A 22,446-nucleotide genomic window follows, 5' to 3' on the forward strand; every position below is an offset into this window, starting at 1 on the left:
TTTCTGTGGATAAAATGTTTGTTACAAATATTAAAACTTAATCAAATTGTGTAATCAGCAGATGAAGGACCACTCACAATGCCTGCAGCAAGTGAGACTGCTGCTCCCTCTGAAGGTAAGGGGTGCAGTTGGTTCTCTAAGCTTATTATTGTTTCATCACTTTGCAACATATGGCAAACTGCAGAGTGGTGGCAAAAAGTCACCTGGATGAGTGACAAAATGTTTCTCCCACTGAAAACGCTACGTCCAGATTAACAGAATCAACGTTTTGGGATTTACTTACCTGGATGATTGAGCATGCATCAAGAGACTTTTATTCAACTTTTTATTCAGTCTTTTATTCACAGCGGAACACTAAATGTCTCATTTTAGAAATTTGATAAATTTTCAAAGAGAATTTTAGCTCGTTTTGATATTGATGGTAGCAACACATTTCAGAAGTTAGTACAGGGTAGCATCCATTCTTTTAACCACCAAATGTTTTTTGTTTTTTTTGTTTGGTTTTTTGTTTGTTTTAACTACTACTACTTTATATATCTTCCAGAGAAAAATGCTGCTCAATCCCACAATTCCCGAAGAGCTCCCAAAAACATGTGGTCCAAGGCTGAGGTTGCTGCAGTGATGAGGCATTTTAAAGACCACATAAACGAAGGGAAACTAGCCACCAAAAATGAATGCAGTCATTGCAAATTGGTAGAAGATCCGGTGTTGGCAGGAAGAACAGTTCAAAACATAAGAGATTTTGTAAGAAACAGAGGATTAACTGCAAAAAGGCAGAAAAAAATGAACTAAAATAACTGTTTAGAGAGCTGTGGTTTTACATCTTGGTCAGATTGCCAATTGTTGTTAACACTGATGTTCTGTTTAAAGAAAAAAAAGTTCTTGTTAAATACAGAAGTAGTTTGTATTTCATAATTTTTACATTTAATTTATTTAGGGTTTTTTTTGACGGGTTATATTTAAAATAAAAAATTATAAATGCATATTTTCTCCCCTTAATATTTACCTTTAAACTATTAAAATTCATTTTAAATGTTTTTAATTTTTCTGTTTTCTATATTTTTATATTTCTGTGGGAAGCGTGGGCATTTTTGTCCATAGATTTCTTTTTTTATTTATGGTTAAAATTAATGTTCAGATCCAAGAACACTAATAAAATGATGTTCCAGTAATCCTGTGTCCTGTCAGATGTGTATTCATGGTAATGATGAGCTATTTACATATTACATCATTGTCCCTTTAAAGACCCAATATTGTTTTTTTTGGACCTCATAAAACACATTGTTGTCAAGTGGACAATGTCTCCAGAAAACACAATAGAGTCTGGTTGGTGTGTATCAGTGTATCTAGACTTCTATAGGGAGTGTATGAGGTCTGAAGTGACCCAAATTTTTTTCAGATTTTTTCGAACACTTTAACCTCGCTCCCTTGGCTCTAAGTCCTTTCAAAAGGGTAGTCCACTTAAACCACCACCGGGCGGATTGACGTAGTATAGTCCCGCCATACCACATAGACCCGTATGTGTGTGTGTGTGTGTGTGTGTGTGTGTGTGTGTGTGTGTGTGAGCCGAGAAGCGGCTCCTCTTCCTGGTAGGGAGTGAAACTCTTATTATCGCTGTGGGAAGAAACTGCTTTGTATGATAAGAGGGAACAGAACAAGTCTTGTAGTGAACAACAGTCTGAGTCATCAAAAGGTCATCATGCAGTATTCTATCATATGCAAACTTATATCATTAAAAGTTTATACTGACCTCTAAGTACAATTCTCCATTGACAGAAACCCAAACAAAACACGCATTAGAAGGCTCTAAAGCCCATGTCTCAATCCATGTAACCTCTACCTGCAGCCTGCATAATAATGTGAAGAAATATTTTTTAAATTATTATTCAAAAAGTTATTTAATATGAAGGCAATAGGCAGAGTGTTACAGGCATTGCCCTAAAGCATGTAGCCTGATCGGCAGTGTAGTCTGTGCTGCAGGGAGAATGGACTGCCATACCCGTGATGTGTCTGTGAGCGCGAGGAGGGAGAAAAAGGAAAAGTACAAGCTGTCACCAAGCAGAAACAGGAGCTGGAAGCATGTAAATATAACAATAACCACTGCAGCCAAAAAGAGAGCCTGACGAGCCCAGTTGTAAGTAAGCTATTAAGACTCGACTGTACGCTGTGTTCGTGCTCTGTTGGAGCAGCCTTTCAATGCCTCTCTCTGTCTCTCGCTAGCAAACTTGACCCAGACAACAAAGTAAAGCTAGTTTTCAGCTACGAGCCCGACACGAACCCAACGTATTAGCCAGAGGTCCCTTTACTACGGTTCGGAGCCGCGGACCTGTTTTATATACGCGCGGAATAGTTTTCTATACGAGATCGCTGCAAAAAGTGCAGCCTTACCTAATGTCCACTGTTACTCATTTATCCATCCATCCATCCATTCGCTTCCGCTTATCCTTTTTCAGGGTCGCGGGGGGCGCTGGAGCCTATCCCAGCTGTCATAGGGCGAGAGGCAGGGTACACCCTGGACAGGTCGCCAGTCTGTCGCAGGGCCAACACACAGGGACAGACAATCATTCGCACTCACATTCACACCTAGTGACAATTTGGATTATCCAATTAACCTATCCCCACAAGCTTGTGGGGTTACTCATTTATATTAAGATTTAAACATCTAGTTGGTGTTGGTATGGAGAGTAACCTTCAGTAATAGTAATAAATCACACAGCAATAGGACATTCATGTAGTTGTAAAACGCCTGATAATATATTAAGTAATCCAGAGTATTCAGAATACGTTACTCTTATTGAGTAATGTCACGGATTACATTACAAATACATTTTGAGGCATGTAATCTGTAATCTGTAATCATTTTAAAAGAACCTTCCCAACACTGATCAGGTGTAGTGATGCAGCATGAACAGAAGGATCACAGCAATAATCACATAATAACTTGCTGCAATAAGATTGCTCTTACAATGGAGCTAACTGAATACAACAATATATATGCACATATTTCACATGCTATATGGTTCATTTCTCCCATATAGACAGTTTAATTACTATAAAAGCAAGATGTAGATGAATAAATCTAATCTAATCCTCCTCCTAACACTGACCATGAACACCACAGCTGCTCTGCACCAGTCCACAATAGTGCATCACTGTAAACGTCACCACAGTTCTGCATACTAATGACTAAACTGTATTTTCATGCAACCTTTGAGTAACACAAAAGTGTTATATTTTAGTTAGTTTTGCAAGATGTTTCACAAAAACATCACTGGTGACCCTGCAGCCTCTGAGTAGATGCACCTATGGAATAAATATGAAAGTCCCAGCTGACTTCCTTCTTGTGTTATCATCTTTACAAGACTTTTAGAAAGGTTGACCTCCGACCTTCAGCTTGAGGTTAAGGTCAATGAGATTTGTACTCGTCTGAGGTTTTTACTAGATGCGTCTATGGTGTCCATCTGAAAATCCAACGTCACGTCGTTCTCGCCGAGATGATGACAATCCGCTATCAGCCTTTCACAGCTGAGGGGTGAAAGGATGTGTTGGTGTAAGCAGGCCGTGGCATCAATTACTGAGACAGTTTCTCCAAACATTACCAGAAGTTACACCAGGATGCAGCGCACAAAGAAATCCACAGTCAGATGTGTTAGTCTGCATTTCTCATTTAATCTTCACACCGTGTGTTTCTTCTGTTACGCAGGACTCAGAGATTTAGGCATCGAGTCACCGCAGGTCTTCCTGGTGTCCAGCTTTGAGCTCCACCTGTACGACTTCCCTCTGTTACATGAGACCCTAGAGAGAGAACTTCCTGAACACCAGAGAGATGTTCTGCTGTTTGGCATATGCAACATCATCAAGAAGAAGAAAGAAGTTTTTCAGGCTGAAATAATACTCTATGCTACTCTGTCTGCAGCTGTACGTACAGCTCCTCTGGGGATTTCTGCTCTGGTTGACAGCACCTTAAAGGCTGCTGTCACAGGTTATGTAGCTGGGTTTGGTCTTGACAGCCCATCGCTGAAGAGACTTGCTGCCATCACAGGTGTCTCCTACACTGATCTGTGCGCTGTCATCAATTCACCGCTGGCCACAAACACCATAACTACAGATCTTATCCTGAATGAGTTGACGACACTTCCAAGCACAGCTAAAATAATGAGAGCAGATAACGTGTGCAGGTTCATTCCACTGTTTGGATCCCTGCTGACAGCTGGTTTCTCTTTCACTATAACCAGTCGAGCTCTGCAGTTTTTCCTCAGTGAGCTCGCTGATGATGCTGAGAGGGTGTTTAGAAGGGCTCTGAGTTTGACCACCTCAGTGTGGTACTGTTAAAATCTAGCATTCCTCACAAATTTCACCATTTTTAGACAAGCTGTAAACTGGAGGAAAACCAGTGTTTCTCTGAGCTGTGGGTCGTTTAGTGTTCCATATCACTCTATATCTGGAAAAGTGCAGCAGTTTCCCCTCTTATCCAGGAGATTTGCTTCTATCAGCGTCCACTGGTCTGTTTGTTTGTTCAGGTAGATCATTGCAGATGAAAGTGGAAAAAGGTTTAGAAATCCCAGAGTGCTGCATGATCCCAGTGTACCGAGCTAAGTGACCGACAGCAGGCATTCAGATAAAAACCAAATGTCAGCTCTTTTCTTCCAACTTCTTTTGGAAACAAGGTTGTACATAAACTGTTTACAGTGCAGCTGTTTAATCATTGTGGAGCTTTTTCACATTCTTTGTGTATCTGTTCAAATCTGCACTTTGTATGTGAGAAAAAGCTTTCTGTTCTCTGTTGAGATGATCCCACACTGCTTCAGTAATGTTGAGGTCGAGGCTCTGGGGAGACCAATCCATGACTGATAATCTTCCACTGTGTCGTTTTTTGTGTGTGTTTGTTTTTGCTTTTACTGTACTGGTAGAGTTTTTGAGATCATCGTAATACTGAGAAATGAAGCTGTGGTCACTTCAAAATCTGACGTTACTTTTGTGACCCGACCCCCAAACACCACTGCCTGAACTTCACATTTTCCTAAGTAGAATCTCATTTAATATATTTCAGTGTGTTTGTGAGTCTTTGGCACACACAAAGTTAGTCATGGAGTGATGACGATAAACTCTACTTTTTATGTTTTGCATGCTTCCCTTTGGCAACATTATTAGAAGACATATACAGTCCCGAAGTTAAAGACCACCTGAAAAATGGCAAAAAATAATATTTTGAGTGGTTGGATCTTAACAAGGTTCCAAGTAGAGCTTCAACATGCAACAAGAAGAAATGAGACAAAACATTTTTTGAGCATGCAATTTGTTGAAAACAACACTTAAACTGAAACAGGCTGTTTTACAGCTGATCAAAAGTTTAGGACCACATCTCCACAAAAATCTGAAAACCTAAAATAAAAGTTCCAAACATGAACTCAGTAATGAGGAGCTGCAGCGTTATTGTTGATCACTTCAAAAATTTGTAGCGGCATGCTTGATGCAAGCATCTCCATGAGGTGAGTGGGAACATTTCTCCAAGTGGTGAAGAGCCGGCTCAAGGGCCGGTGTTCTGCAGGTTTTAGGTCTCACCCAGGGTCAACACACCTGAATCAAAGGATTAGTTCATTACCAGGCCTCTGGAGAACTTCAAGACATGTTGAGGAGGTCATTTAGCCATTTAAATCAGCTGCGTTTGTCACGGTTTGCCGGGGCAAGCCGTGTGGAATATTTAGGACCAGGGGCCCGTTCTTCGTACCTCGCTAAGTAGGTTAGCCGGATTAGATTGTTGACGATTTCGCGTGATCCTGGATCAGTCGGTTCCCCGAAGCTCATCCGGGACTTGCTGTCATAGCAACAGAGCCGTAAGCGTAAACCTGCTCGGGAGCAGGTTTACTTTATGTAAACAGGATTAGATCGCGGCCACGCAGGTATGCCCGCGTCATTCATACGAAAGCAACAGCGATATTCCACCACTGTTTCACCATAAATAAATAACATCAATGTAACTAAAGACAATGCAGCACCTGATCCATTTATTGATTTCACACAGATACATACAGGTCATTTCCTAAAAAAGGGAAATGTACTATTAACATTCTATTACATGTATGTGATTATTACAGATTTAATTCATATTTCAGAGTAGCAATTGTAAATTACTTCGTGTAATCAAGATGAGAGACCACGGCTATAAAAGCGAAGGTGGATTTGGGAAGTCTGTCGCAGTCATATCCTGTCCGTATATGCGAGCCACCCATTGCGGAAGGTGCAAGATTGATAAGGAGAGTCCTCAGAATTCAGCGTATATTGCGGGACAGACAGGATCCTTTAGCTCAGCGCGACAGTGTGCTCATAGAGAGATATCGATTTTCCCGTGAGGGTATTATTCACTTAACCAACTTGTTGACGAGGGGGTGCAGGACCACCACCTGTCTTTTTTTCCTCTGCCCTTTTCTTGGTTGCTGTTATAAACAAACAGATTATTCCAGGGTCTCTTTCCAAGAGACTAAAAGCAATATAAGTGATAAATATTACCATTCTGTAGGATATTCTTATATTTCACTTTTACCTGTTCCCATGTTCTAGTGGGTCCTGTCGTGGCTCTAATGTGAAAGAGGATAAAATATAACATATTATAATATAATGTAATATAATATTGGATAATATAGTGTAATATAATAAATCTACCCTACCGCCTACTGGTGTTGGCCAGAGGGGCCGATGGCGCGATATGGCAGCCTGGCTTCTGTCAGTCTGCCCCAGGGCAGCTGTGGCTACAACTGTAGCTGCCTCCACCAGTGTGTGAATGTGAGAGTGACTGAATAGTGGCATTGTAAAGCGCTTTGGGTGCCTTGAAAAGCGCTATATCAATCCACTCCATTATTATTGTTATTATTAAATTACTTACGAGTTTAATTTGTCAGCAACTTCCTGCCAGCCCTCGCTCCTTGCTTTTGCAGCCTTTGCAGTGTTCCCTTGCGTTCTGATTAAACTCTGAAACTCCTGAAATCCCTCACTCAAGAGTTCTTGCTCTGCTGCCGAAAAATACCGAGCCGAGCGCGCTCCGTCGACATTTTCGCCGACCAATCAGAGGGTTGCCGATCAATGTTTCTACTATCGATGCGTAGCCCTTTTTACGACACCCAGTGATGTCACATTACTGCGTCCAGCTGTAGTAATCGTCAACAGCAGGTGTGTTCGGGGAACCGGATTAGCGAGCTCACGGTTAGCGCGATGATTTGATCTTGGATGTGTCATTTGATCTTGGATGTAGTAAGCGACGTACGAAGAACGGGCCCCAGGACGCGGCAGCTCTGGTTCAGGTGAGTATTTATTAACGAAGGGAAAAACAAACAACAAAGGCACTGGGAACATGAAACTGGAACCTAAACTGGGTAAAACTAACAAAACAAACCAGAAATGAAGATGCAGGGAGGACCGGGGAAATACACATGGAGAGATGCAGGGAGACCGAGGGGAAACAATACAGACGAACCAGCAACTACTATGACAGAAGACACAACTTAAATACACTCAGAGAACACAGGGAGATCACACACAGGTGGGGAACACAGCTGGGAGTGATTAACGTGACGAGACTAGGGAGGCAAACTGAAAACACTCACATAAGACGCAGACCTTCGCAATAAAACAGGAAACACATACACGCAATGATGTAACACACCAACTAAACACAGCCTGGGGGACACAGAACATAGGAACATGAACCATGAAACAGAAGAGTACAAACACCCAAGGTAACCAAAATCACAGAATACTAATAAACTAAACATAAACACGGAGTCGCAGACTCCGAACCATGACAGGACCCCCCTCCCCTCAAAGGCTGGCTCCAGACAGCCCAACAAGAACAAAACAGCCAGAAAAAACAGAAAACAACCCGACCAGGGCGGGCGGTGGGGGCCCAGGACGGAGGGCTCGAGGCAAAACAAAACAGGAGCACCAGAAGATCAAAAGACAAAAAGAAAAACAAAACACGAGTCCAAAACCAAAAGAAAAGCACACTAGAGCACAGGAAAACAGAGCCCAAAACAGAAGAGGCCAGGGGGCCGGCCAGCACAGGAGTCCAAACAGTTCAGGGGGCCGACCGTGCGGACGGCAACGGCGGCGACGTGGACACAGTTCGGGAGGTCGGCCGTGCAGAAGGCAACGGTGGCCACTCAGGCGAAGAGGGTCCGGGGGCCGGCCGTGCGGAAGGCAACGGCAACGACGACAGCATTGGTCCGGGGGCCGGCCGTGCGGAAGGCAACGGCGGCCACTCAGGCAAAGAGGGTCCAGGGGCCGGCCGTGCGGAAGGCCACGGCGGCCACTCAGGCAATGGCGGTCCAGGGGCCGGCCGTGCGGAAGGCCACGGTGGCCACTCAGGCGAAGAGGGTCTGGGGGCCGCCCACGACGGCGCCTGGCCAGTGGCCTGGCCAGCGGCCTAGAAAGCGGCCGTTTAGCTGCAGACCCAAACGAGGCAGGGCCAGGCGACGCTGAAGGCAGAGACACGGAGGCTGGGCCAGGCAACGCTGAAGACACGGAGGCTGGGCCAGGTGAGGCTGAAGACACGGAGGCTGGGCCAGGCGACGCTGAAGACACGGAGGCTGGGCCAGGCGAGGCTGAAGACACGGAGGCTGGGCCAGGCGAGGCTGACGAGGCTGCAGCTGGACCAGACGAGGCTGACGGCTCTGCAGCTGGACCAGACGGCGCTGCAGGCGGCGGCGTGGAAGCCGGAGACGGAGGCGCTGCAGGCGGCGGCGTGGAAGCCGGAGACGGAAGCGCTGCAGGCGGCGGCGTGGAAGCCAGAGGCGCTGCAGACTGGACGGATCCCTTGGACCCTCCAGTGATGACAGGGGACGAAGGCCGGACGGGCCCCTTGGAACCTCCAGCGGACACAGGAGACGAAGGCCGGACGGGCCCCTTGGACCCTCCAGCGGAGACAGGAGACGAAGGCCGGAGCGGTCCTTCGGACCCTCCAGCGGGGACAGGAGACGAAGTTATCACTAAGCCAGCAGTCATGGAGGCCACTAGCTGACACAAAGGCGACTGGCAATGCACTGAGCACGGGCTCTGCCCAGGCAATGCTGACATGGTGCAGTTCTCAGGTGGCTGCTTAGACTTCAGGGGTCCAGAATCAGCTGGGGACTGAGACCTAGCCTCTGGGGAAGCCCTGGAGTGCAGAACGATGCCTGAAGCAGCTAAAGCGCGAGAAATTCCCTGACTGGAACTTAGACTTTCTCCCTGCATAGAGTGAGTGTGTGAGACCGGTGACACTGGAGCCAGAGCTGCAGGTAGCGGGGGCACTGGAGCTGCGGGTAGCGGGGGCACTGGAGCTACGGGTAGCGGGGGCACTGGAGCTACGGGTAGCGGGGGTACTGGAGCTACGGGGGCCTGAGAAACAGGTGACTCTGGAGCTACGGGGGGCTGAGCTACAGGTGACTCTGGAGCTACGGGGGCCTGAACTGAAAGTGGCACTGGAGGCGCTGGAGACTGAACTGAAAGTGGCACTGGGCACTGAAAAGAGGGAGACACTGGTGACCGAGCAGAGTGTGGCTGCGGGGCAGCTAACTGAGCAGAGTGTGGCTGCGGGGCAGGGGATACGTTGTTCACATAATCATCCGCCGCACAGAACACAGCCCCTGAATGAACAGTCATACAGTCCGAAAACGGAAAAGAGTCCTCACTCACCACAGCCGGCGAATTAGAAGCCCGAACGTCCGGCTGTGGGGTGGCGCGCCAGCGGCGCGATCGGCGTTTCCTCCCCGCAGACGGCTCCGACGGGCCGGGCAAGATCACATCCGGCGAGTCGGGCAGCGAGGCAGGAGTGGCTGAGAGAAGGTGCGGTGTGTGCTGGGGAAAAGCCTGCATGGTCGGAGGAAGCGACTTCAGAAGCCATGGCAGGCCAGAAAAGAGCCGTTGTAGCCGACTTTCCACGGTGCGGCGAAGCTCCTCTGGAGGGTTCTCTAGCCACAGCCCGAGGAGAATCTCCACATTATATGTAATGTCGTCCCGGAGCTCCTCGGACGGATATACTGCCGCTGGGTCCATGGTGGCTGGTTCGTACTGTCACGGTTTGCCGGGGCAAGCCGTGTGGAATATTTAGGACCAGGACGCGGCAGCTCTGGTGCAGGTGAGTATTTATTAATGAAGGGAAAAACAAATAACAAAGGCACTGGGAACATGAAACTGGAACCTAAACTGGGTAAAACTAACAAAACAAACCAGAAACGAAGATGCAGGGAGGTCCGGGGAAATACACATGGAGAGATGCAGGGAGACCGAGGGGAAACAACACAGACGAACCAGCAACTACTATGACAGAAGACACAACTTAAATACACTCAGAGAACACAGGGAGATCACACACAGGTGGGGAACACAGCTGGGAGTGATTAACGTGACGAGACTAGGGAGGCAAACTGAAAACACTCACATAAGACGCAGACCTTCGCAATAAAACAGGAAACACATACACGCAATGACGTAACACACCAACTAAACACAGCCTGTCTGGGGATGGGCGTCCAGGTACACGCCGGCTCACTCCTTGGCGGCCGCTTATCGGGGCCTGGAGCCTGGGGCTCGCTCGGGCCACTTCGGAGGTGGGGTGCCCCCCGGCCTCTCGGCCTGGGGCTCGGTCACTCAGGCACAGCTGGCTGCCGGCGGAGCTCACGGGCGCGTCACTGCAACTCCCCCTGGCTTCTGCTCCGTGGCTGCTGGGTGAGCCCTCATCTGGGACTCTCCTCAGCTCTTTCTGGGACAGTGGCGTGGCTGCCCCTCTGTTAGTCTTCCTTGGTCTCTTGTGTTCTGGGGGCCTCTGGATGTCTGGAGTTTTGATCTCCTCCATACCTGCTTCATGCCCTGGAGGACGGGGCTGTGGCCCCCCCACACCCTCTAGCAGATCATTACATGAAGGAACCTTTTAAAAAAAAAAAACAAGCGCGTCCATGCTCACAGGTGTACACACGGGTGATCGCACCCACAAACTACACCCTTTTGGCTCCTACCTCAAAGCACACTGTGTTCTGTTGATCTTATGTGCTATCATTGTGATGTTGTTTATTCTATTACTCCTGTTCTCTTCTGCTTGTTTTCTTTTTTCTTTCTCAACAGGTGATCCAGGTGATCGATATATGCATTTTTTTTAATTTTTTTTAATTTTTTTTTTTCCTGCCCATTCTGTTGGTTTTTGTTTTTTGCCCTTCTCCCCCATCCCTCTTCTCAGCTGTTTCTCTTTCCCTCTTTCTTTCTCTCCTTCTTTCTCCAGTCAAGTCTGTCCCGTATACAGCAAGTGAAAATAAAATAAACAATAAAGGTTGAATCAAATGGACCATTATGGCAAGGCTGGGATGGTCAATTTGGTAAAGTAAATCCGTTGGGCATCTTTCTTTGCCTTTAGACAATAATTTTGATGGCAAAAGAGCCAAACGGGACAGGCAACAAAAAAAAAACTAAACACAGCCTGGGGGACACAGAACATAGGAACATGAACCATGAAACAGAAGAGTACAAACACCCAAGGTAACCAAAATCACAGAATACTAATAAACTAAACATAAACACGGAGTCGCAGACTCCGAACCATGACAGTGTTGGATCAAGGACACATCTAAAACCTGCAGGATACCGGCCCTCGAGGCCTGGAGTTGGACAGCCCTGGTCCAAACAGTCAGTTCTGTGGCGTTCAAGGAGACAAAGAAGTTTTTTTGTTTTTGAAGCCCTTCAGTGTCAGATGCCGTCTGATGGTTATGGGGCAACAGTAACGGCCTTAATTTGGGTTGAGGGTCTTGACTGACAGCCAATTGGATCCTCCAGCTCAGTAATGGTGACATTTTTTGGGTCTTCCACTTGACTTTTTTATTCCATAACCCTCAGGATCATTTAAGAAATTCCAAATGACATTTTACTTTACATTTACATTTTTCGTCCCACCTCAGAGAGAAGCAGTTCATGAAGTTCAACAACCCAACCACGTTCAAAAAGGGAACATTTTTTTGCCTTTGCCATATAACATCATGACAGTGTAACTACCTGACATAAAATTGATTGATTGATTGAATCTTTATTTTGAACATGTTGAAAAAGTATAAAAAAAATAGAATTAAAAGAGACAAATGAACAAAGCAAACAAAAGGAAAACGAGCAACCACAACTCCAAATAACGTCCATGTTCAAAAAGGAGCAGGAAGAAGCATAAGCTTATTTAATCCCACCCCTTTTCCACTATCTAGTATCAATAGACTACAGAAATACCTCCTTGCAATTACATTATATGTTATGTGTAATTTTTTTTTTTTTTTTTTTTAATATATACACATATATGTTTCTATCTATCCATACCTACGTATATACACACATACGCACATATACACATTTTCAATAACCCCATTAACACCTGAAGGATACACAACCTACAATTTTATATATATTTAATATATATATATATATATATACACACACATATACATATATATATATATATATAAAAAAAAAAAAAACACCCAGCACGCCCCTGCGGGCGGTTTATCCTTCAAGCTCGGGTCCTCTACCAGAGGCCTGGGAGCTTGAGGGTCCTGCGCAGTATCTTAGCTGTTCCCAGGACTGCGCTCTTCTGGACAGAGATCTCCGATGTTGTTCCTGGGATCTGCTGGAGCCACTCGCCTATCTTGGGAGTCACCGCACCTAGTGCTCCGATTACCACGGGGACCACCGTTACCTTCACCCTCCACATCCTCTCGAGCTCTTCTCTGAGCCCTTGGTATTTCTCCAGCTTCTCGTGTTCCTTCTTCCTGATATTGCTGTCATTCGGAACCGCTACATCGATCACTACGGCCGTCTTCTTCTGTTTGTCTACCACCACTATGTCCGGTTGGTTAGCCACCACCATTTTGTCCGTCTGTATCTGGAAGTCCCACAGGATCTTAGCTCGGTCATTCTCCACCACCCTTGGGGGCATCTCCCATTTTGACCTCGGGACTTCCAGGTTATACTCGGCACAGATGTTCCTGTACACTATGCCGGCCACTTGGTTATGGCGTTCCATGTATGCCTTGCCTGCTAGCATCTTGCACCCTGCTGTTATGTGCTGGATTGTCTCTGGGGCATCTTTACACAGCCTGCACCTGGGGTCTTGCCTGGTGTGATAGACCCCAGCCTCTATGGATCTTGTACTCAGAGCTTGTTCTTGTGCTGCCATGATTAGTGCCTCTGTGCTGTCTTTCAGTCCAGCTTTGTCCAGCCACTGGTAGGATTTCTGGATATCAGCCACCTCCTCTATCTGCCGGTGGTACATACCGTGCAGGGGCCTGTCCTTCCATGATGGTTCCTCGTCTCCCTCCTCTTTCTTGGGTTTCTGCTGCCTGAGGTATTCACTGAGCACTCAGTCAGTTGGGGCCATCTTCCCAATGTATTCTTGGATGTTCGTTGTCTCATCCTGGACTGTGGTGCTGACACTCACCAGTCCCCGGCCCCCTTCCTTCCGCTTAACGTACAGCCTCAGGGTGCTGGACTTGGGGTGAAACCCTCCATGCATGGTAAGGAGCTTTCTTGTCTTTATGTCAGTGGCTTCTATCTCCTCCTTTGGCCAGCCTATTACCCCAGCAGGGTACCTGATCACGGGCAGGGCGTACGTGTTGATGGCCCGGATCTTGTTCTTACCATTCAGCTGACTCCTCAGGACTTGCCTGACCCTCTGCAGGTACTTGGTGGTTGCAGCTTTTCTAGCGGCCTCTTCATGGTTCCCATTCGCCTGCGGGATCCCCAAGTACTTGTAACTGTCCTCTATGTCTGCAATGTTGCCTTCTGGTAGTTCAATCCCCTCAGTTCTGACTACCTTCCCTCTCTTTGTTACCATCCGACTACACTTCTCCAGTCCGAACGACATTCCAATGTCATTGCTGTATAGCCTGGTAGTGTGGATCAGTGAATCGATGTCTCGTTCACTCTTGGCATACAGCTTGATGTCATCCATGTACAGGAGGTGGCTGACAACTGCTCCGTTCCGTAGTCGGTATCCGTAGCCAGTCTTGTTAATGATCTCACTGAGGGGGTTCAGGCCTATGCAGAACAGCAGTGGGGACAGAGCATCTCCTTGGTAGATCCCGCACTTGATGGTGACTTGTGCTATGGGCTTGGAGTTGGCCTCTAGTGTTGTACGCCACATCCCCATTGAGTTCCTGATGAAGGCTCTTAGGGTCCCATTGATCTTGTACAATTCTAGGCATTCCAGTATCCAGCTGTGGGGCATTGAGTCATAGGCCTTCTTGTAATCAATCCAGGCAGTGCACAGGTTGGTCAGTCTGGTCTTGCAGTCTCGGCTGATTGTTCTGTCTACCAGTAGCTGGTGTTTTGCGCCTCTGGTATTCTTGCCAATTCCTTTCTGTGTCCCGCTCATGTATTGACCCATGTGCCTGTTCATCTTAGCCGATATGATGCCTGACAGGAGCTTCCATGTAGTACTGAGGCAGGTTATTTATATATACACATATATATATATATATATATATATATATATATATATATATATATATATATATATATATATATACATACATACATACATACATACATACATACACACATATATATATATACATATACACACACACATACATATATATATATATATATATATATATATATATATATATATATATATATATATATATATATACACATATATATATATATACACATATATATATATATATATATATATATATATACATATACACATATATATATACATACATACATACATACATACATATACACATACATATATACCCATACCAACAAACCCGTGCATGCGCACACACATGAAAATATTAGACAAGAACACCCTATCAAATCTCTACCTTTTCCCTGTACCCTGTAAAAACCATATCCTTAAACCGCTTTTTAAACTGCGCCATGCTTGGACATTGCTTCATATCTTTACTTAGTCTGTTCCACAGCTTCACTCCACACACAGAGATGCAAAAACTTTTTAATGTTGTACGGATACGAGGATGTTTTAAATTTAATTCCCCCCTCAAATTGTATCCCCGTTCCCTTTTAGAAAACATTTTTAGAATATTGTCAGGAAGCAGGTTATTTATTGCTTTATATATAATTTGTGCTGTGAGAAAATGAACCAGATCTGTGAATTTTAGAATTTTTGATTTTAAGAATAGTGGATTTGTATGATCTCTGTAACCAGTTTTATGGATTATCCTTATGGCCCTTTTTTGTAATATAAAGATTGATGATAGCGAACATTTGTAAGTATTGCCCCAAACCTCTGCACAGTAATTCAAATACGGTGCAATCAGGGAACAATAGAGAATGTGGAGTGATTTGTGGTCCAGAATGTGTTTTACTTTACTCAAGATTGAGACACTTCTTGAAATTTTGTTATGTATATGATTTATATGAGACTTCCAGTTTAATTTATCATCTATAATCACACCAAGAAACTTATGTTCAAGTACTCTTTCAATTTCCACACCATCTACATGAATCTGCACTTGTGCATTTCTAAGGGAATTCCCAAATAAGATAATTTTAGTTTTACTTAGATTTAGCGATAGTTTGTTCCTGTTAAACCATTTTTTAATTTTGCACATTTCTGAAGTAATTGTATCCAGCAGCTCCTTTAGATTCCCCCCAGAACAAAAAATATTTGTGTCATCTGCAAATAATACTAATTTTAATATATCAGATGCCTTACAAATATCATTTATATAAATAATAAATATTTTTGGACCCAGTACAGAGCCTTGTGGAACACCACAAGCAATGTCCAAGCATGATGAGGAATGGACACCCAGCTTCACAAATTGTTTCCGGTCACTTAAATAATTTTTCACCCATTGCAGTACAACCCCCCTAATCCCATACCGTTCCAGTTTATTAATTAATATGTCATGATTGATTGTGTCGAATGCTTTCTTGAGATCCAGAAATACTCCAGCTGCATACTGTTTCTGATCTATAGCATTCGTAATCTCCTCAATTGATTCGATTAATGCCAGAGATGTTGATCTTTTTGATCTGAATCCATATTGACTGTCAGAGAGTAATTTATATTTATCTAAGAATTTGTCTAATCGTTTATTAAACAGGTTTTCTAGGATTTTGGAGAATTGTGGTAGTAAAGAAACAGGCCTGTAATTTGTGAAGTGGCGTCTATCCCCGGTTTTATACAGCGGCACAACTTTAGCTATTTTCATTTTGTTTGGCACTTTTCCCGTCTGAAATGATAAGTTGCAAATATATGTTAGAGGTCCTACAATTCCTTCAATGACCTTCTTGACGATTTTCATGTCAATATCATTACAATCAGTGGATGTTTTATATTTACACATGTGTACAATGTCAATTATTTCTTTTTCCTCCACTGATGTGAGGAACATTGAGTTAGGGTTCCTATCAATCAGGTTTTCACTACATTCTACTGATGGCAGTGACTCAGGAATTTGTTCTGCCAGTTTTGGTCCAATATTTACAAAATAATGATTAAAGCTGTTGACCTTATCAGCAGTGTTTTCCATAATATTGCCATTATTGATAATGAATCCACATTTTTGCACAGATTTGGTCTTTTAAAGGCATGTGGTCCTGAACTTTTGATCAGCTGTAAAACAGTCTGTTTGAGTTTAAGTGATGTTTTCAATTAATTACACGCTCAAAAAATGTTTTGTCTCATTCTCATTTCTTCTTGTTGCACATTGAAGCTTTACTTGGAACCTTGTTAAGATCTAAACATGCAAAATATGATTTTTGACATTTTTCAGGTGGTCTTAAACTTTTGATCGGGACTGTATTTTCATTATTACGCAGATGAGAACCTGTTTTATTTATGTTATTTATCTTAATCACATAAATGTCTGAATGAATTGTATTTCTAAATTCAGAAAAAAACAAGGTTTTAAAATTTGTCCCTAAAAATCAGATTCTTAGTTTAGATCCAATTTCCCCTCCTTTCAGGACAACCCGTTCTCACTCCCGACGCGTAAAATAATGACGATTTGTCACGTCCCTTAACTTCTCATGCTGACGCCTAAGGTACCCTTCCACGTTTTTATGTGACGCTGTGGGTTGTCAATTCATTCCAATATGAACCCGCTCGCGGCGATCAGAGACGCTTCGAGCAGAGGCTCCAGCCATCCATTTACTCCAATAATAACCCCGTCACGGCGAAACATGACACCGTGAAGCACAATCTAACTGGAGAACCGGGGACCCTCTCCGCGAACGGGTTTTTCTCCCTAATTTAATGCTTTCTTTTAATGACATCGTTAACATTTCTCAACAAAAACACGAAAGTATCACTGATAATTCAACAATAAAATCGCTTCATGTTGTGGCCATCACACAGTGTTTTCCAAACTGATTCACGATCTGAAAGTGCGCAGATTTAACGTACATAATCCTTTGTTAGGTTTATTATTTTCATTTCACACGTAAAACACATTTATAGATTCATTCACCACTCCTGCTAGTTTTGGATGCGCTCGGCTCCAACCAATCAGACCAATTTACGCAGACGCACTAATCCCGTAACTGCACACTACCCATAATCCTCAACCGCCGTCGCTATGGAAATGAAGATAACAACAGCTTGGTGCTACCCGTTATTCCTTTATTTACTCTAAAATAATAACCAGCGATAATACGAAATTAAACTGGCCCAGTGTTTAATTATGTAATTAAAAAATGCAAATTGTATTATTTTATTTTTTACAAATTGCAATATTTATCTACAGCGCGCCTTTAGCGACACGTCAACAGATCTTAAGCAAGGCGATTGGATGGTTTTTACTGCAATGCATCTTGGGAGTCGTAGTAAATGTATCTTTCAACTCACGGTCCTGCAGCGAAGTTTTCGACTGGACACGAGGCAGATCCTAGCTAAGTAAGTTGTGATAAACTGTGGGTAATTTGCATGTTCACTGAAATATTAATTTCAGTGATATTAAACTGATATTAAACTTGAAATGTTTTCACAGAGCAGTCTGTGTACCAAGAGAACTACTTCTGCAAAAGTTTATTTAAATTTTTTTGTGATGTATTCTCATGTGTAAGACACTTGCTTGGCCACCCAGCTAATGTTAGTACTGCTCTATTTTAGCAATGTATCTTTTCTGTAATCAATTCAGGTTTTTTTTTAACCCTATTCACGTAATTAACTCAATATTAATGACTTTAATCTCGTAATTGATTTTTTTCTTCTAAATATGGTGTAATACTGCCTCGTAATATAAGTTATTTCTTTGGTCATAAATTATTTTTGTAATCGTTTCACCAAAACAGACCTGAAATAATCCCTACATGTTCCATTTTCATTTGCAGAAATGACAAAGCCAAAAACCAAACCATGCCCTTCCTGTCAGGCCCCAAACACCTGCAACAGGAAGACATGCAGTGGATGCCTGGGCAGCCTGAACCTAAAGGAGGGATTGAAAAAAAAACAAGAACAGTTTAAAAACAGTAACTGGGCTGCCTCTGTTAAAAAAAAACAGAAATGCGAGCAGGGTGGTTAATTCAGCCCAGTTGTCAGTAAGTTTAAAAGTTCTGATCTAATAAGTGGTTGGTCTGGTAGACAATTCTTTATTAATCACAGTTGTCAATGTTTTCTTGTATATTATGAAGTAAGAAACTAACAAGACATGTATATACACATAAAATATTAATTTATAAAAGAGCATAAATAAAAAAGTTATTCACATCAGAATAACATCATCACACTAAAGACATCAAACTAGAAAAAACTTGTTAAAAACTATTTTTATTCAAGCTACTTCTGATTTTTAATTTAATCGGCTATTAACTGAGAGACAAAACATTTCAAGATGGATTTTATCATACATTTACAGGTTTGGTCACCATAAATACTTTTTAACTATCGACAACAATAAAACAACAAAGATGTGAAACTTAAAGGTTTGTTATACATCAATTTGCTTACATGAAAGACTGGCTGCATGTTTTTCTTTGTTGTTCTTGCAGGTTTCAAAGCTACATGCCCTGGGCTACCAACCAATTCTGTTTCTTGGACAGTTTGACCGTAAGGGCCGTATAGTAGGGGATGTGATCACTCAGATCGAACCAGCGGAAGGTGCTGCACGTGACATCCTCATGAAGATGAGGAAGCTTTATGAACACCTTCTGAGAAGTAAGATATGCTTTGTCCATTATCTGTAACCAGGTGTCCTTATCAGGTAGCCTATCCTAGCTGTCTTTGGGTGATACTCATGGTACACCCTAGATAAGAAGGCAGATCATCACGGGGTACATAGAGACAAACAAGATGGTGAGGATGAGGATAGTTAACAGTCACCAGCTATTCTGTTCTACTCTACTCTATTCTGTTCTATTCTATTATTCAGCCAAGGTTCAGACCAGTAACCTTCTTGCTGTGAGGTGACAGCTGCCCTACGTGTCCTGTTGCTAACATGAAAATAGTGTTATATCTGCCTTATTACCTCCCCATGTGTCGGTCACATCACCAAAGCTAGCCATACTGAACCTCTGGTGTTACCCACCTGAACAATTTTGTATGTGTGTGTGTATAGTATGGTCTTTCACACTCATGTATATACAAATGTAATTTTAAAAATCTTCACGAAAACCAGACCTGATAATTCTCTTCGAGACTTTCTAGTATAACAAATGTTATATAATGTTACCAATATGAACACCAAGATTCTTAAATAACTTATATACTTCTTAAGAGGTTACCTGATTACCTCCCTGAGGTAGTTAGCATCACCATTGTACAAAACTCCTAAGTCACAGTACTAGCTTGAAGTGTCAAATGTTATTCACTACAAAGTCAGGAAAGTAGTGTCATCAGAGGAAAAAGTCATTATCTATCTGGATTTATAGTCACACTCATTAATTTATTAATGTATAATGTAGAAAAGCACTACAGATGTCACACTACCCTAGAGGGCACTTGTACTGAATTATTTGGGTCAGTGAGTGTGCGAGATGACTTATTTGATGCCAATATTTACCAGTTGTATCTTTAGTAAAAACTTAACTGAAAACATGCAAATCACTACTTATTATGTGTTTATGTGTACTGTACATTTTTTCAACCCATTTTAATGAATGTTTAATATTTAAAATTTTTCAGAATTACAAGCTTCACCTCCTGCTAAAAGTTCTACACCAGCAGCTGGACCATCCTCTGCTGACAGTGTCGATGCCGGACCAGTCCCAGACCCAGAGGCTCTAAACGAGGAATTTATTCTTCATTTAGAGCCTGTACCAACATCTTCCCTCTGTCAGCCTCCTGCATCCTCCTCTCCATCTCTGCTTCCTCCTGCATCCTCCTCTCCATCTCTGCTTCCTCCTGCATCCTCCTCTCCATCTCTGCTTCCTCCTGCATCCTCCTCTCCATCTCTGCTTCCTCCTGCATCCTCCTCTCCATCTCTGCTTCCTCCTGCATCCTCCTCTTCATCTCTGCTTTCTCCTGCATCCTCCTCTCCATCTCTGCTTCATCCTGCATCCTCCTCTCCATCTCTGCTTCCTCCTGCATCCTCCTCTCCATCTCTGCTTCCTCCTGCATCCTCCTCTTCATCTCTGCTTTCTCCTGCATCCTCCTCTCCATCTCCACATCCTGCATCTCCCTCAATTTCTACGGTGTACACCTCGGATGTCCCAAACAAAAAAAGGACAAGGAAAGGTTAGACGTTATGGTATTGTAAATGTACGAAACACATGACATGTTCGTTAAGTTTGTTAAGATTTCTTTTTCTTAATTTTTGCATTTTTTCCAGTTTTACAGAACTCATGTAAATATTTCATTTGTTATTTTTCAGAATGCCGAAAACACCGTACACAGAAGATTTTCAAATATGAAGAGATAGTAGACAGGAGATTTGTAAATGTAAGTAATTTAGCCCGCTGTTGTGCAGATTTGTTTGCGTCTTTGGACTTCCCGGATTTGAACTGTGCCTGACTGAATATCCATAAGCTTTTGTATTTGATGAATCTACACTAATTCAGCCACTGAGTCAGGATTTCACTCCAAATAGGACATTAAATAATAACAGACCACCTGATACGACCTGGTCATGCTGCCTTCCTGATGTTTACGTTCTTTAAAGTCCTCCTGACATCATGCTCAGAAGGAGTGATTGATGTGGAGGTGCTCCTTCCCATTCAGTAACATCTGCTTCAGTTAGTTTTGCTTGTGAGCCACAATGTAAGCAGTGTTGCTTTGCTGACATGCACTCGATGCTGGCAGTACAAGCATTGTAGTGGTTCTTATGTTTTTGTAAACTAATTGTATAATATATTGAGCCATTCAATAGTACACAAATGTTTATAAGCTCCTTTTTGTATGCAACTTGCATGTCTTTCTTAATTAATTGTTTGTTTATATCATGTTTTTCAGGAAAAAGAAGAAGTTAAAGTCAAGTGGAAGCCTTGCTCAACATGGTATGTAGTAACAACTTTGTTGGACGGGAACAGACATTCATATTGTTGATAAATAGTTATCAACTCAATTTGAATTCATGTATTTGGACTAAAGTAAATTGGGAGCTTTTAGCTATCGAGCTCCTCTTCTGTGAGGAGCTTGATAGCTGTCCACCTCCAAAGTCCATTATGAGTTTTTGGAGGTGGACATGGTCAACACTTTTAAGAGTAGGCATAAGACTTTACTTCTTTATAGAGCTTATAGTTAGGGCTGGTTCAGCTCAGCCCTTAGTTATGCTGTAATAGGACCAGACTGCTGGGGGTTAGTGTCCCCCCCCTCTCTCTCTGTCTCTTTCAGGGTTATGCAGGCTCAGTATTGGTTGAAGATGCAGTCACGTCTCCTTTTACTGAAAACTCTCCCCCTCTCCCTCACCACCATCTGTAAACACACATGTCTCAGTAATGCAGTTCATGCATGTTACTAACTAAACTTCTTCCCTGGAGTTTCTGTGCTCTCTCATCCAGCAGGTTCCAATGGATCGTGGCTGCTGCTGTGGTCCTGCTTGACATCTACTACATATATTAATACTCTCTGACTTGATTTGATTAATTTATATTACAATGAAGGTGTATAAAGCATGACATGAATATAGAAGATATTTCATCCTAAAAAATTGTCATGTGTCACAACCTAAATTGTCCTATTTTGTGTGTGGTTGTCGTTGTTGTTTGTTATGTTTTTCTCCTGACAGTGGCAAAGTGTGGGATGACACATGGGAACCTGCGCAGTTTTACACACAGTAAACCAGGCACCACAGGTCGCAGAGATCGCACAGTTCACAGCTTGTAGTTCAGCATAAAAGTTCAAAATAAAATATTTACTATACATTTCAACCAGTGTCAGTCTCTGTTTCACTCTCTAATTGTGGCTTAAGTACCTAACATATTCATGAATCTGATCGATCAATAATATCTTCCCTGCACTCGACATCTCATAGTTTTACATATCAGCCAACATTATTGTCTACATCCTCATAAATATAGAAGTGACTTGCTTAT

At 43.0% G+C, this 22,446-nt stretch overlaps 2 protein-coding genes across 2 annotated transcripts; both read left to right on the forward strand.

Moving 5' to 3' along the window:
* Positions 1 to 1,298: 1,298 nt before the first annotated feature.
* LOC146611822 (interferon-inducible GTPase 5-like) lies at positions 1,299 to 8,822 on the forward strand. The gene is made up of 3 exons (XM_085343560.1): positions 1,299 to 1,326; positions 3,704 to 4,317; positions 8,670 to 8,822. Exons 1-3 carry the CDS (start codon positions 1,299 to 1,301, stop codon positions 8,820 to 8,822), a joined length of 795 nt encoding a protein of 264 aa, XP_085199686.1.
* A 10,273-nt stretch (positions 8,823 to 19,095) lies between these two features.
* On the forward strand, positions 19,096 to 22,191 carry LOC146611823 (uncharacterized). Its single transcript, XM_085343546.1, has 5 exons — positions 19,096 to 19,132; positions 20,099 to 20,650; positions 20,787 to 20,854; positions 21,365 to 21,408; positions 22,140 to 22,191. Exons 1-5 carry the CDS (start codon positions 19,096 to 19,098, stop codon positions 22,189 to 22,191), a joined length of 753 nt encoding a protein of 250 aa, XP_085199672.1.
* The last annotated feature ends 255 nt before the right edge of the window (positions 22,192 to 22,446 follow it).

The sequence above is a fragment of the Diplotaxodon limnothrissa genome, linkage group LG19 (assembly GCF_057381915.1).
Source record: "Diplotaxodon limnothrissa isolate DT_005_m linkage group LG19, D_limnothrissa_male_GT1.1, whole genome shotgun sequence".
Taxonomy (NCBI): domain Eukaryota; kingdom Metazoa; phylum Chordata; class Actinopteri; order Cichliformes; family Cichlidae; genus Diplotaxodon; species Diplotaxodon limnothrissa.